The sequence below is a fragment of the Melozone crissalis genome, unplaced genomic scaffold (assembly GCF_028551555.1).
Source record: "Melozone crissalis strain CALT ecotype California unplaced genomic scaffold, PUWL_Pcris_2 ptg000005l_1, whole genome shotgun sequence".
In the NCBI taxonomy this organism is placed as follows: Eukaryota; Metazoa; Chordata; class Aves; order Passeriformes; family Passerellidae; genus Melozone; species Melozone crissalis.
Window position 1 is genome coordinate 29,262,812 of NW_026535783.1, and position 14,880 is coordinate 29,277,691.

At 43.5% G+C, this 14,880-nt stretch overlaps 2 protein-coding genes across 3 annotated transcripts in view; one reads left to right on the plus strand and one right to left on the minus strand.

Moving 5' to 3' along the window:
• Window positions 1–1,240: 1,240 nt before the first annotated feature.
• On the plus strand, window positions 1,241–8,997 carry LOC128942390 (purpurin). Of its 2 annotated transcripts, XM_054284845.1 has the most exons (6): window positions 1,244–1,551; window positions 2,474–2,591; window positions 4,001–4,137; window positions 5,521–5,633; window positions 6,670–6,882; window positions 8,064–8,997. In XM_054284845.1, exons 2-6 carry the CDS (start codon window positions 2,475–2,477, stop codon window positions 8,072–8,074), a joined length of 591 nt encoding a protein of 196 aa, XP_054140820.1. In that variant the 5' UTR covers window positions 1,244–1,551; window position 2,474; the 3' UTR covers window positions 8,075–8,997. The 2 variants fall into 2 exon arrangements, with proteins under 2 accessions (XP_054140810.1, XP_054140820.1); XM_054284835.1 differs by lacking the exon at window positions 8,064–8,997 and having other exon boundaries at window positions 1,241–1,551; window positions 6,670–6,896.
• A 1,837-nt stretch (window positions 8,998–10,834) lies between these two features.
• The window catches only part of IDUA (alpha-L-iduronidase), a 46,023-nt gene continuing 41,977 nt past the window's right edge, over window positions 10,835–14,880 (minus strand). The window contains exon 14 of the mRNA XM_054283453.1: window positions 10,835–13,775. Within this exon, the coding sequence (XP_054139428.1) occupies window positions 13,675–13,775 (101 nt within the window). The 3' untranslated portion in view covers window positions 10,835–13,674. The remainder of the gene's footprint in view (window positions 13,776–14,880) is intronic.

Consider the following 14,880-nt stretch of genomic DNA (forward strand, 5'->3'; position numbering starts at 1 on the left):
TACAGAAAACACTGCAGTTTGCTCTCTGTCAAATCCCCGTGTCAGGGTGAAAGAGTGTATTTTATATTCAGTGTCAGTCCCTTTAAAACCTAACGGGCATCTAGCCCTGAGGTGCAGTTTAAGAAGTTACTTTTTATGCGACTCTTTAAGCGGCCAAGCAGTCCCAGTTGCCACGAGCTCATTCCTGTGTGGGCTTGCCCAGGCTGCCTCTGAGGACAGTGAACAGGATAGCTTCAGTCACTGCTCTACACGCAAAGTACCACTGCCTCCCTCTGAAGTGCACATGGAAGCTGCACAGAGGCCAAATCAAAGTTGCCCCTGGCAGCAAGCAAGGACAGCTTTTTCCAGCAATGGGCAGCCCTAGACAAGCTGCCTGGAAAGCAACAGAATTCACATAAGCTACAGGGCAAAGTTGTGCACTTCTGCTCAAGAAGTCCTGGGCAAGAGGCAGTAAGTGGTCACTGGAGCAAGCCCAGAACATCCAGCAGGCTTTGGTCTCACTCTAGAAGTCCAGGCTGTTGGATCAGAATCAAAAGCTTCAGGACTTCCTGGGCTGACTCCATAGGAATTATAGAGTTGTCCCTAGTGGTTATACCCAAGGCTCCCCAGAATTTAGCACCCAGTGTGAGGAATAGCTGCTAGTACCATCAACTCCTACTTGAATGTCTGAAGTCTTAGACCTCCTAGGTGAGCCTGGGAGAAAGAGTTCAGGAGCAACCTTTGCAGTTAAAGAAGTTATGTGGGCACTTGAGAATGGTAGGCATGGTTTGCTGTCAAAAGTACTCTTCTAGTGATCTCTGCCGCCTTGTCTTTTTCTGATGTATTGTATTCCCATGAGAGGCTACTAGAAGGAACATTTTGGGAAGGAGAGAGCTGTAGTATTTCTGTAACTGGAAATGTTGACAAAATTAGCTAGGAAGAATTTACCTAAAAATGTTTCACTGCACAGGAGAACTGAGGAGTCTCAAGATTCTATATGAACATGAAGGCTAAACTGTATTTTTGCACTTTTTTGTCCCCTCCCCCATATAGGTAATGCATAATGTCTTCCTACTCTTGAAAGGATCACCTTAATTTGATGATGCAGGTATGAGAAAAGCTAATTATGTACCTGCTCCATGCAAGCTGTTAAAACACGTGCCTATGCAGATGCATGTGTGTAGGCCAAGTGTTTCTCTAATTAATGCTCTGTTCTTATTCTCCTAATGTGTTAGAGGCAGAAAGACTTCAATGAGACAAAGCCGTGGCACAATCAAATCATCAGATTTATTAGCTTTCTGGGCAGCTTTTCCCATTATGTAAAAGCTGTGTTTGTATTAGTATAGCAGTCAGACCCACCAGTGTGAGGATTACAGTTGGTTTTTACATAATGGATTATCCAAGATTAAGTGTTTTATTCAGGCACACGAGCAAAAATAACCAATTAGTGACTTTGTAGATTCCTTATTTAAAGGGAGCTGGAGGGCAATTGACACAAAACCCTCCTGCTACCTGCAGTCCAAAGACTGAAGGAGAGTAGTCTCAAGGATCTCCAACATCTCCACTCAGCAGGTAGGTCTCTCTTCAGCAGAGGTGGATGAGACTGGCATATCTTGCAGCAGGGAAATGCAGCTTGCATGGCAGCAGCTAGGAACAGCCTAGTGTTGCTGCATGGGTGTTTGGGCTCTGGGTCGGGAGCTCAGCTTGAATGGTGCTGACAAGTGTTAGATAACTGTTTTATCTTGGCATTAGGACAGGTATTCAGTGTCAAATACTCTGCAAGAATGTGTAATGAAGGTTCTCTCTTCCTGAAGTCTGAGAAACAAATATGCTGGCATATGGATGAGGTGGGATACCCCAGGAGAAAAACAGCCATGATCACCTAGTGGTTGTGGTGCAATGACAGATCAAGCCTCTAGAAAATTAATATTATTTGTCATGTTTATTGAAGGAATGGTCAGAGGGCAGCCAGTACCAAGGTGTGTTATGCCATTAGAGTAGGCACCCAGGAGAGGCCTGTTTTGGTGAGCAGAACTGGAGATAAAGAACATGGCTTTGCTGGCTTGAAAGCAAAGTGGACACTCACTGTGAAATAATTAGAAACAACATCTTTACAATGTACAGTGCTTTACCAGAGCTCATCAGAACATTTTTCTTGCTGCAAAAACAAAATTCAAAACATTTCAATTTTTTACCAAATCTTACTGACCTTATCCATAGTCTGGCTTGATTTATAATGCAAAAATACAATGAATTGCATTACTACTTCTGGCAAGCAAAATACTTCCCCAAAGTAATTGCCATCAATGTTCGCTTTTGGCTGAATTTAGGCACCACAATTACTCGGTATCAATGGAAGAGCTGGTTGTCAGTATCAATGGATAGTAGTATGGAAAAAAACTAGTCTTAAATGGCGGAATGCATCTGTAGCATTTCTGTATCTACCTCCATCTACTGCATGAAATAAACCCCCATGTTTGCTTTTGTCTTGCAGAATGAAATACGCACAGTATGTTTTCCTGGTCTCGGTCTTCTACACTGTTGAATATAGCCTAGCTCAGACCTGTGCAGTGGATTCTTTCTCTGTGAAAGACAATTTTGATCCAAAAAGGGTAATTATGGTTACTTCATAGTACATGTGAAGAAGCTTTACATATACACTGCTTTTCCAGATTATGATCTTTGTTCATCTAAAGGGGTTCTTCACCAAAAAGCTAACTTCTTTCATATTCCGTGTTGCCGATGCTGTTCCTGTAGTTATCTCGGTACTGTTTAACCTTCTGAACACTACAGTAAAACTGGCCTTGAAAGCCAGGGATGTTACTAGAGCTCATATTCTGTTAGCTTGGCACAATTTTGAGCTTCAGGCAGTTCCATGAAAGGAACAATTTAGATCTACATCAGAGAGGAAGATCGAGCACAAGCCCTAGGGTACTTGCACCCATCACTAGTCATTCTTGGGAGTCACAGCAAATGGAAATCTTTAAACACATCATTTGTGCTTCTGAGGAGAAAATGAGGGCTAATCTGCTGTTGGAAAAGTCCAGACATGTGTCAGTACCTATGCTAATTAATGGTCAGCAAACACCACAGCTGTAGGGGCATCTGGGATGTGGCAAGCCCTTTGTCTATACAAGATTGGCTTTGCTTTGGTAACAAATCATGTCCAGGGAGAGCTTTGGGAATATCCCAGTTTAAAAAGTCAAAGTTTTTGCTCGGGCTCCTGTATTGGGAATCACGGCCTTGCAGGCTTAAGCACATAACTTGCCTAACAGATGTCATTAGCTTCACTGCAGAATCAATTTTAACACCTAGCCAGCTCCTGCTCTTCTCAGGATTTCTACTGATAATGTTAACTTTTAAGGGTCTCCCTCTCTGTCAGTCACCTGTTAAGATCTTGTTTTCTTTTAACTAGATACTTCTTATACATTTTCAGGACCCATTTTTTGCATGAACATATTCTTTCTCTTAATCTCAGTCCATTTGTCTCTGCCATTACTCTCCCCAAAACACCCTCTCCATGTTCTGAGCATATAGTCATCATTTTCTGCTTTGCTGGGTAGGCCCTTTTCCCCATCAGAGATCAACTGTGGCCCGTGGCAGCCACAAAGATTGTCTCTTGCCAGCTTGCTACAGTCCTTGTACCAGCAATTTGATATTGTTGAACTTGGTATGGTATTCCATGGAAGAGAAGGGGCTTGAACAGGGAAGAACCAGTCTGACTCTCAGAAGATGTGTTTGGATGGGAGATGCTTTTGGTGTGGGGTCACTGTGACAGGAATGTCTCACTTCACAAGGACTACACACACAGCAGTGCAGAGCTGCCAGACCCACTTCTTCTGGCACAGAGGCAAGGGTTCATCAGGCAGCACGGCAGCATCTGTGTGCTACATTCCCTCCCGACTCAGACTGGCTTTTATCATGCAGTGGGGAGTTAGAAAGGCACTTTGATTCACAAAATTGTTTTTGTGCTTATCTTGCCATGGTGGCTATTGCAGATATTAATGCACTTTCATGACAGTATGCAGGGAAATGGTATGCCCTGGCCAAGAAGGATCCAGAAGGCCTTTTCCTTCAGGACAACATCTCTGCTGAATACACTGTGGAGGAAGACGGCACAATGACAGCGTCCTCCAAAGGCCGAGTGAAGCTTTTTGGGTGAGCTCTCTTGACTTTTAACTCTAGCTGCTGGCATGAGGCACTGGATGAGGGGGACATGGATGATGATCAACCCTGAGCACACAACATGGCTGAGTTTTCATCATCAAAATGGGAAGTTTAGCTAAAGTATCAGATTAGAAGATAGAGGTTAGACACTTTTGAGATTGTTCACAGCCTGGCTCAGGTTTGGGTCTGCCACAAAACTACTGCATAAAGTTAGTAATTAAGTCAAATCTTGATTGATGGAATGGTTAGATAAATTAATTGCAATCAAGCAAAGGAGCTAATGAAGGCTGTCAAGATGCAAGATTTCTGAGAAAAACTTGTGGTTAACTCTTAGATGTAATTGCAATGCCCGAATGGACAGATGGCAGGAAGCTTAGAGTTTTGCCTGTTGGTCATGATTACTACAAGGAATTACGACATGTAAAGAGATTAAATAGCTTTCTGAGTGCAAAAGAGAAAATCTGTGGCTTCCAATATGCTAGCACTAGCAGGTGGCTATGAACCTTGTACATCTTAACAGTGCAGTGCTCCAAGATATTTTGGGAATGGGCAAATGAGGTTTTGCAGGCATGCCATACTGTGCAAGGGGGAAGATGCATGAAAGGACTCTTCAAAAAACAAATGGGGTCTCAAGGCTGCTGCAAATTTTATTTCTGTAAAGGTAGGATAAGGGGAAGCCCAGCCTGAGCAAGGAAGGGAATGAAGACCCTTCCACTGTTTCACTAATCCAGGTAATGCTTGACAAAGAGTGTTGAAATGCGGATGGCATTCAAAGCAAAGAGATACCAAACAGAGAAGGGCATTGTAACAATGGTCACCCACAGGGTTCTCAAAGGCTCTGTGACAGCTTTTCACCAGCTTGGCAGAGGAGCTGTAACTATTACTGTGCTTGTAACAGACATTCCTGTGCCCATACTGCCAGGAAGGGATAGACAGGGAAGAGCCAAGTCCGTGCCTCTTCATGGGGCACATCTACTGAGCCCAAAAGATCCCAAATGCAGGTGAGCTCACACTGCAGACTGCTAGCAGGAAGCCAAGAAACAACGGTCATTATTGTGCTTGGTGTCTGTCTGCTTGTACAGAAATGGGTGGCAAAAATCTTACTGAACTGAAGGAGGGTAGGAGGGTACTGCCCCAGCCACAGCATAGCCTTACAGCAGGGGACCAGAGGGCAGCAGCAATCACTGGCTGTGATTGATGTGTGTTTGGGGGGTGTCACAGATTTGCATCACTTAATGACATTAATTAGTGACTTTGCATTTAGAAAGGCCATGCCCCATGCCTGAGGGACTTGTACCCAAGCCCTGAGAGGACACCCATTTGAAGTTCTCATGCTGCCAGGTTTTACCTTGAATGTTATGGATCTCGTTGCAGTTTCTGGGTGATCTGTGCTGACATGGCTGCTCAGTACACGGTACCTGACCCAACCACTCCAGCAAAAATGTATATGACCTACCAGGGACTGGCCAGCTACCTCTCCAGCGGTGGTGAGTTACATTCTCCAGCCGCCTGACACTTTTCAATTGCTGAGGATTTTGTCAATTACAGCTGTCCAGATGTGCATTTCCACATATAAGCAGGAAAAACAGTTCAGCTGGGATTGCTCTAAGCTCCTCTGAAACATCCTTTTAGGGGGAGCATGCTTTATCCAAGCAGTGCATTTTATCTCCACAGAACGGGCAGCATCCAGAGGCTCCCCACACATCCTTCTCATACACTGTATATGTTAACAAGGAGGCTTACAGGCTTTGGGCCACACACAATGGGTTCTGTACGGCCAATTGTGGAGCCATTCTTCCTGGGGCCCACTGTGGGCACTATGGAAGTGCTGAGGTCAGTTGCCCCTGTACTCCCCACAGCTAAACAGAGGAGACACGTAGATCCACAGCTGCACCCCAGCAACAGGACTCATTTCAGAGAGACACAGCTGGACTCAAAGAAATGGAGCTGTTAACTCAAGTGTACCTTTAGAAACCGCTCATGCTGAACCTTACGTGCCCTTTAAAGCCCAACCTTCATGCCCAAGCCTCCCACAGCTGCAGTTCCTCAGCTGTGGAAGTTGGGGAGGACTTCTAAGGTGTAAGAAAGAAGTACATTCCCTTAGTATTGGCAGATAAGCCACACCAAAAAGAACTAAGTAGAGAAAGGCTAGGAAACAGGAGGAATGTTTTACTTAGGCCTCCTGTATATGAAATGTATGTCCTTCCTTCCACCATGCTTGATCAAGCAACATAAAGAGGTATTTTTTCATTGGAAACCTAGAAAATCCTAGTCCTCCTAATACCTCTAGCCTAAGAAACAAAAGGTGAAAATGCACTGAGCATCGTGGGGAAAATCATGGTCTCAAGATGCCCTGTGCTTGTCCCAGTTCTTTCCCTCATGGTGTGGAGATAAGCTGGATGTGTGACGTGATTAGAGATCCTTTGGAAAGCTATCCCTAACAGAGTTTGCCACCTCCCTGCTGAAGGATCCACCTCTGCTCTGTTGTGCCCACTGTGACAAAGCTGTGTGTTGTTGTTTCAGGGGACAACTACTGGGTGATTGACACTGACTATGATAACTATGCCATCACCTATGCCTGCCGCAGCCTGAAGGAGGACGGCTCCTGTGACGATGGCTACTCCCTGATCTTCTCGCGCAACCCCCGTGGCCTCCCCCCAGCCATCCAGCGCATTGTGCGCCAAAAGCAGGAGGAAATCTGCATGTCTGGCCAGTTCCAGCCTGTGCTCCAGTCAGGTACTTCAGCCTAATTAGCAAACTCACTGAGTTGCACAGTAGGTGATTGCATTTGCTGTTAATGTGACAGAACTACAGCAAACACAGCTGTTCTTTTTTAGTAACCCTTTCCTCATGTTAGATCTAGTAGGAAAAGAGCTACAAAGGGAAATCCATAAAAGAACAAGAGCCTGCTACAGGCTAGTTCTGCAGCCTTAAGATTGCAACTTACCAGAATCCTGTGTGTTGAACCTGGTACACTACCAGATGAAGGTCAGCCTTGTTACTGTAGTAGACAGTACAGGGATGGATGCAACAAGCTGGGGTTTCTGCACCTGGAAATCCTTGTCCTGGCCACTTGCATAATAGCGTCTTACCATGGGTCCATGCAGTGTCTTCCAGGAAAAGATGAAAAGGTGCCTCCAGGAAGGACCATTCTCACCCTCAGTTCCATCATGACCTGTGCCCTGTGTGGTCTGAGTAGCAGGGATGAGGGGCTCTGAGCAGCATTTCTGACTGCGTCAGCTGGCAGTGGGAGTCAGCAGCTGCTCCACATACACGTAAACAGACCATGTTTAAAGCCCATTTTGGCAACATTTTTCTGGAGGTACAGGAATTGATCTTCTAGTTCAAATGCTGCCCATGAAATAGGCGGACACATTTTTAGGGTTCTGCAGAAGGCAGAAATTCTTCTTTGCTGGCAGTTGAGCACTCACACTCTTCACAACCTCACCTACTTGGTCAGGAAGTTGACCCCTTACCAAGCCACATAGCACATGTGCTCTGCACTGTGGCACAAGGAATGGCAGCTAAAACCTCCTGAACAGCACTGCATTGTTGTGTCAGCCAATCCTCCACTACAGAGCAGGTACTGGCATCACCCAAGGCTATGGCCTGGGCATCCCTGCCCCACAGCGCTCTGTACTGCTCCCTGTAGCAGAGCGAAGGCAGCTGGTTTGCAGGGTCATGGATTGGTCCTCAGGAAAGCCAAAAGCCCATGGCTAGCTAGGAAAGGCTGCCTGTGTCTGTGCCAATAGACAGAGAGAAATGCAAACTTTTGCACCCTGCCTCCTAGTCTTGTACTGTGATTCAGAAGTACCCCAGGAGGGTTGTAGTTACAGTTTCAGTGGAGATTTAATGGCTATTAAAGCCCTTTGCAAATTTACTTACACAGACTAAAGTTTACTTTTCTTTCTTTCCAGGGGCCTGCTAAAAGTATGCTTCTGATCCTCTCCTTAAGCACAGAAACCAGACCTCTTGGTCTTGAAGTTGCCACTCAACTAATAATTTTAAAAAATCATAGTATGGAATAGTGTGTTTTTCCTGAAAAACACATGAAAATATTGGGGGATCTTTAAACAGTGTGCAATATAATAGTGATATTTGAATTTTCAAGGGAATACCTAATGTGGCATTTGTCAATAAATGTTTTGGAAAAAAAGGCACGTCTGAAACTGGTTTTTATTGCCTGTTGTCCTGTCTGTTGGGGAGCAGAAGCACTGAGGATGCTCACTGAGGAGCAGTGAGACAGCAACAAGGGTGCTCCCAGCACAGGTGGGGCAGTGTCACTCCCCAGCTCTGAACAGGGCGGGCAAGGCAAGGATGGTGAGAGGGGCACGTCCCCTGACAGGGCTGATTGTCGGACACCAGCATGGTGACAGGGTAAACTCTAGGATTCACCTAGAAAGTCCAGCCAGTGAGGACAGCAAGGCACAGGGCAGTATGCAGGCACATCACTGAGACAGCTCCAGCCAAAAACAGGACTTAAGAGCACATCTGAGGCAGAGCTACCTGCAGCAAAGTTCCCAAGGGGAGATCCACAAATGCACTAAAACAGATGCTACTTTCAATGACAGTGGACAATGCTTTAAATGAGCAGATGCTTGCATTTCTAATGGCATTAACAGTAATTTGCTCCTCTCTGCCCTGATTATCCAGTTTTCAGTATCTGAAAGGTATAGAACTGAAAGATATACGATGGACTGGGTTTATGGCAAAGAATTTCACAGATAGAGAAAGCCAAAGAAGAGTACCTGGAAATCTCCACGTAGAAAAAGGGTAACCTGAGTCAGTGTTATTGACATGCATTTTCCACTGCTTTTAGTAAAACCACATTCACCTTGTGTTTCCTAATAATAAAAATCCAGTCTAGAACACCCCAGTATCCTGCTGAACCCTGCAGTTTATCAACTACACAAATTTTTACAAGTTATAATTACCAAGCACGGAGGTAAGACCAAGCTGAACAGCCCCTGCCCCTGAGGCTTCAAAAAGGTGTGTGGAACAAGGCTGATATTGACTGAAGACTCTCAGAGCACTACAGTGTTAAACAGCTGCAAGATGCTTGCACAATCTTATCCACAGATTTGTGGATAAGAAATCTTATTATGAGATGAGTATGAGAAAGAGTATGGAAAGCAGAGACACTCTCCAGGACTACAGACATTATCCCAGGGATGCAGTGAAGTCTCTCAAACTTGTATTTCCCAGGATTTCCTGGCAATACTTGTAAGGCTCTCAACCCGCTTGAACAAACATGTCCTTGCTCCTCAGGTCTAGGGAAAGTTACCCTGACAGAGAACAAGATTGGGAGCTACCACCTAAAGCTAAGGACAGAAACAGAAGAGCACTAGCAGGCAATGCTAACAAAACCCCATACAGACAGAGAACTACTCAGTGTTGAAAAAATATCAGCCTTTTCTGCTGGACTAAGTGCAAGGTCAGTGCATTGATTGAATGTTCTCCACTTCCACCTTTCTCCCAGCAGGAAGTATTGGGGTGGAATCTGTGACCTTAGGACTTGTATAACAACTGATTAGACAGCACTAACCCTTAGCTGAAGAAGCATGGCCTTTGGCCAAAACTGTCAGACCAACACTACCAGTCTTAGAGAAATGGGATTTTTTAATGTCTATGGTTATACTAATTGTATGACCAGAGCAGATGAGAGTTGTAGCAACAAGATACAAACAATATGCAGGACGCAGTGCATCTGCTTGGTGTAGTCTGTCCAGACAAGATAGGTAGTGCAATTCCTCTTTAGCCACACGAGGCAAAGCCTGCAGGATCATAGAAATATAGAGGTGATTCTGGTTGAATACACCATGGTTGAGTTCACGCGCCCCAATAATTGTACCTGTGGGGGAGTATGTCTCCATCAGGACCACCAGCAAGTCCTCGATGTATGATGTGGTAAGTTAATGAAGAGATGGGAGCTACATCATATCCATTTGTCTCTAATGACTGCAGGAAATGTGAAAGACAAGGTAGGATAGGCAGGCAGTCATGTGTATGCTGATGAGACTTACACTACTCTTGAAATTCTGTTGAGTTCAACATGAAACACCTCAGGTACATATACAGGGAGACATCTGTCTTCTGTTTGAGCTGGTTGATGAAAAGCAGTCTATTATTCCTGGGTTTTAAGTGCGTGTATAGGTCCCAAGTCATAATCTCTATCCTGCACAAACTTTCCACTAACAAGACAAAATAAAAAAATTGTTTATACATTAAAAGGACTGTTGTTTTGTCCTCAGAAGGTCCTTTAGTGCTGGCAGAAAGACTATGACTGCGCAACAGCAGGAGGGACTCTGCAAGGATATTGTCCTTCAAACACCAGTGAACCTCCTCCAGCAAGGACACTGTGAATCCTGAGATCAGAGACTACAATACCATCTTGAGTTAGACTAGTTTTCCCTGGGCTGTGGTAACTGAGACAATCTATGCATTTAGGTTTCTACTTCAGCCTCGACATTTTTTATGTTTCAGTTACATGTAATGCTGGAATTTCCCCAAGTCAAGCTATTTTACCCCTTGTGCTGGCAGTCACAGTGAGCAGCTGCATGGTACTTGGTCGCTGGCTGGAGTTCAAATATGACAGTCCTTGAGAATAGTCTTTACTTTAAAGATTAAGTTGAAAGTAGAGTTGTAAGCAGTTTCTACAACACAATGATCACATCTTGTTTTTACATGGTTCATGTGAAAGATTAATAACCAGTTTTATTTGCTCTCACAAAAGATGGTAACAAATGTAGCATATACACAATTAGACAATGTAAAATACTTAGCTGAAAGGTTCTTTCAGTTGCAAAATGGTTATATAGCCTCACAAGCTTTTGTTTCAAGCACAGGCAAATAATTCCATGTTGCAGTTACATATTCTTATTTGGATTAATGAACAGCAAAAGACATATATGAGCGCTCTGCAGCCTTGCTTTGGTTATGATACTACAGAACTACTAAGCACCTGCTATTCACACCTGGTGCTATGGATACTTGGCACTTCTGAAAACTCAAACAGTAATGGGGGGCTGATCACTACATGTAACAGAGGAGATTAGTTAAACATGCAATTTTGGAAACACTATCAGAGTCAGCAACAGATGGTTACAGAAATCTTAAGTTTCAAGTACTAAATAGCGTTTTTCTGTAGACATTAAATGATGAAAAAAGAAAACGCCATTTCAAAAACTTTTATAATTTGTTAGAAATAAACTCATACCTGGAAATACCAACTTCTCTTCTCTCTCTAATTAATGCTCATTTCTTAAAGGAATGAGTTTATATCATAGCAGCAAAGAAGATTTTCAGAAGAAATCTTCTATTTTTCATGGTTTGCACATCTATATATTTTCATCCCTGCATAACAAAATCAATACTATTCACTACAGCTATGTTTCTTTTTTTTTTTTTTCTTTTTTTTTTCTTTTTTTTTTTTAATACACCTGTAACTAGTACATAGTCCTTGGTTTGATAAAAGACTGCTATATTCTGATTGCCAGGGTGGGAAAATTTTAAAGCAGAAGGGCTACTCAGGTAGGACATCTTAACACACTAAACTGTCCACTCAAGCTCCTACATCTTCCCCTGCTCCAGACACACTAAAATCTCTCAAGACCCTATACTTAGTATTTCTCTAAATAATTTTATTTGTTGTTCCACCTCATGCTAGCAAAACAACATGTGTTAACCGCTGGATTTTACTTAACTCTGTATAATGGTTCTTCACTCAGGGGCAATTATCACAAGTTTAAAATGTATTTTTACTATCTCTATGCAAGTAGAATGTCTCAATAACTTTTCTTAAATTTAGAGGATGCAATTCAGTAGGATCCATGGCCGTTTCCTGTTCTGCCTGTACGGACAAGGAATTGGAGGACTAGGATGCGATAAGTGCCCCTTATTAAAACTCAAATGAGGCAAGAAATATTTCATCGGAATTCTGTGACAGAATAAGTCTTTTAAAGCTAATTTTCAGTAAAAGCACTTGAACAAATAATCAGCAAGTAAGGAGATACAAGGCCACTTTCACATGCACTGACTTTTTGCATGTTTCTTTTCTGTGCTGTAAGAGTTGAGGGTATTTGAGGTAGTTCAGCTCTCTCCTACTGCGCAAACTTGGGCACTTCTCTTTTTCTGAGACCTGACTGTTTCATCAAATATGCAGTTTTTGTTGTTATGTTGGTGAGGTGGCTGATGTCAGCAAAGAGAGCAGTAGGGGATTTGTTTGTGTGACAAAGGCACTCCTCTTATGGAAAACACTCCAGCTGTTTTCACTGGCATTATCCTTCTCTCTGCAAGCCTGTTAAAGGCACAGCTCAAACTGTGCCAGTTGTGAAAAGAGAAGAATAAAGCAGCACCCCTGCAATTTCAGGGAACTTTGCTGTTTACATAAAGTGTTTGGCACCTGCAAGCACAGCCAGTGGTGATCTGTAGCCCGTGATCTTGGGCTATCACACGCTCATGCACATGCGTTGCAAAGCACAGGAGCTCCAACTGTTCTTTGTTAATTTCCTAAGTGTCCTAAGTAGTAGCCCTGCTACATTCAAGAGTGTGCTGTCCTGTCATACGAAGACACAAAGGCTCTAACTAGTGTTTCAGCTTTCTCCTCGCTATGCAGAGCTGAGTGACCACTTACAGTCTGTGAGGGGAGGTGTTAGCTGTAAGGGCTGAAGGACACCAGGGTAGGTGACAGCAATGGAGAAAAAGAGGGACTTTTAGGCTTAGAGCCTCTACCACAAACGGGCAGCAGCTGGTGGCCAAAGTGCAAACGGGTGACTTGGACAAAAGCACAAAACAGAAAAGGCAGGAGGCTAGGGCTTTCTGTGCCTTCTCCCCTCTGAGAATGAGCTGATACCCCTGCCTCTGCCTACAGCAAACAGCTCTGGCACCCATGTAATGGTCAGAACTACAGAGAGAGCTGGGTGGAAACACCTTTGTGAGAGAGTGAAAAACCTCATACACCTGAAGACGTGGCAAGCATTCTGAAATAACCCACTGTGACTAACCAGCCAAAGGAACTAAGGGATCCTTTACTTCATGCTCTGAATGTGTCTTGTCACTGTGCACTTTTCCATCAAACCATTAAGTCAAGACTGGCTAGCAGCTCAGGCAGCCAGTTCACTCTCAGACAGGTCCTCCATGTGCCTTTGCTACCATCCTCACCCACACAGTGAAGCCAGGGTTCTGTTCCTGCTACAGTTTGTGACCTCTAAAAATCTTAGCTTGCCCTGGCTGTTAGCTCAGTGAAAAAGGGGGAATAATAAATACGTATTCCCATAATTCCTAGTTATCCAGGCTGAATCCCTGTCCTACGGTAGCCTCTTACCAGTTGCAGTTGTAGTTGTTTGATAATGCTGTCTTTTGTGCTGTGAAGAGTTAACAGGGGCAGTTGCTTCTAACTTGTGTTCCTAACTTCATCAGGTCGTTACCATACACCCTCCTCAGCCTGGGAGGAGTTTATTTTTCTGGGAAGTTGTCATTAGCAAGGAACATACACCACTCTGACACCAAGCCAGGCACCACTCTTCAGCGTCACTTGAAAGCTTCAATGTACCCCACGGGAAGAGAGGGCAGGCCTGCCTTCCCCCAGTAGTCAACGGCACGCACTCTGTAAAAGCCGGAGACTGAGCTTCCTGCAAATGAAAAGGTTAGAAATGGTCACTGGGAAACGCTGGCACCTGTGGGACTGGGAGGATGTGAAGCAGGCACTACTCCTGTAAAATGTAGGTTCGTGGAACAGGCTGGGGAAATCAGTTCTGCATCCTACGTAAGTGTGTCAGTGTCTGTCTGATTAAAAATGATAACAAATTCCTTGTGGCCAAGTACTGACTTTTTTATCTTGTTTCACCAAGGAAGTCCTCTCTACTTACTAGGATTAGCAAGTACAGGTACAGGACTGCTATCCCAGCAGCTCCTTTGGAAGAAGGCTGTGACATCTGCAACTCACAATTACTAATTTCCTTTTTTTCCAACTTACTTTTCTGCCTGAATTTTGCCTTTGGAACAGGTTATGTGGGGACAGTTTCAAAAAAGAAGAAGAACAAGAAGCATGCCGGCTGACTGAAAACCCTCTGCTCTACTCAGGAAGCAGCACCACTTACTTTAAAGGTATGTGAACTGATCTTATGTTTTGCTGCTTTTTATCCTCGATCCAGTTCAAAGAATACAGCTTTCCCAGCAGAATCTTTGAACACACAAGTAATATAAATTTGGGGGTATTTTATCTAATTAATTGATTTTTATATATGTTTTAGTGTTTTTATTTTAGGAAAAAAAGAATGTCAGAAATAATGGGTGAGGGGGAAGTTCCTAGCAATAAGGACTACTGAGACATAATATTTTTTCAAGTAGTCTTTTTTGTTGCTGTTTGTTTTGAAACAAACTATTAAAACTGGTATATAATATTATAGTATAATAATGATTAATAATTTCAAAGATTTGTCATAGCCAAGATTTAAAGTCTTTGCTTGCCTAACATTGCATAAATAGCTCTGAACTTTTATTATGCCATCACTGCTGATGTTAAGGCTTTCTGAGGGTAAGATAATCCCTTTTTTCTGGTAAAAACAACTCTCAACTGCTTTTTAATAGTATCACTATAAGGCAAGGTTTGTCTGTGGTTCACTCAGCTCTCATCAGTGCTTATCATCAATATTTGTTGGATGGTCATGTTGCAGACTAGACAGCATTTGCTTAAAAAAGAAAAAAACAAAACAAACAAAAAACCAACAACCACCA

What these genes read in the sequence shown, in the direction of transcription:
- LOC128942390 (XM_054284835.1), top strand. Translation starts at nt 2,475, where the DNA reads ATGAAATACGCACAGTATGTTTTCCTGGTCTCGGTCTTCTACACTGTT. An exon ending in ACAATTTTGATCCAAAAAGG is followed by an intron (nt 2,592 to 4,000) that starts GTAATTATGGTT and finishes CTTTCATGACAG; the next exon opens with TATGCAGGGAAATGGTATGC. An exon ending in CAGCTACCTCTCCAGCGGTG is followed by an intron (nt 5,634 to 6,669) that starts GTGAGTTACATT and finishes TTGTTGTTTCAG; the next exon opens with GGGACAACTACTGGGTGATT.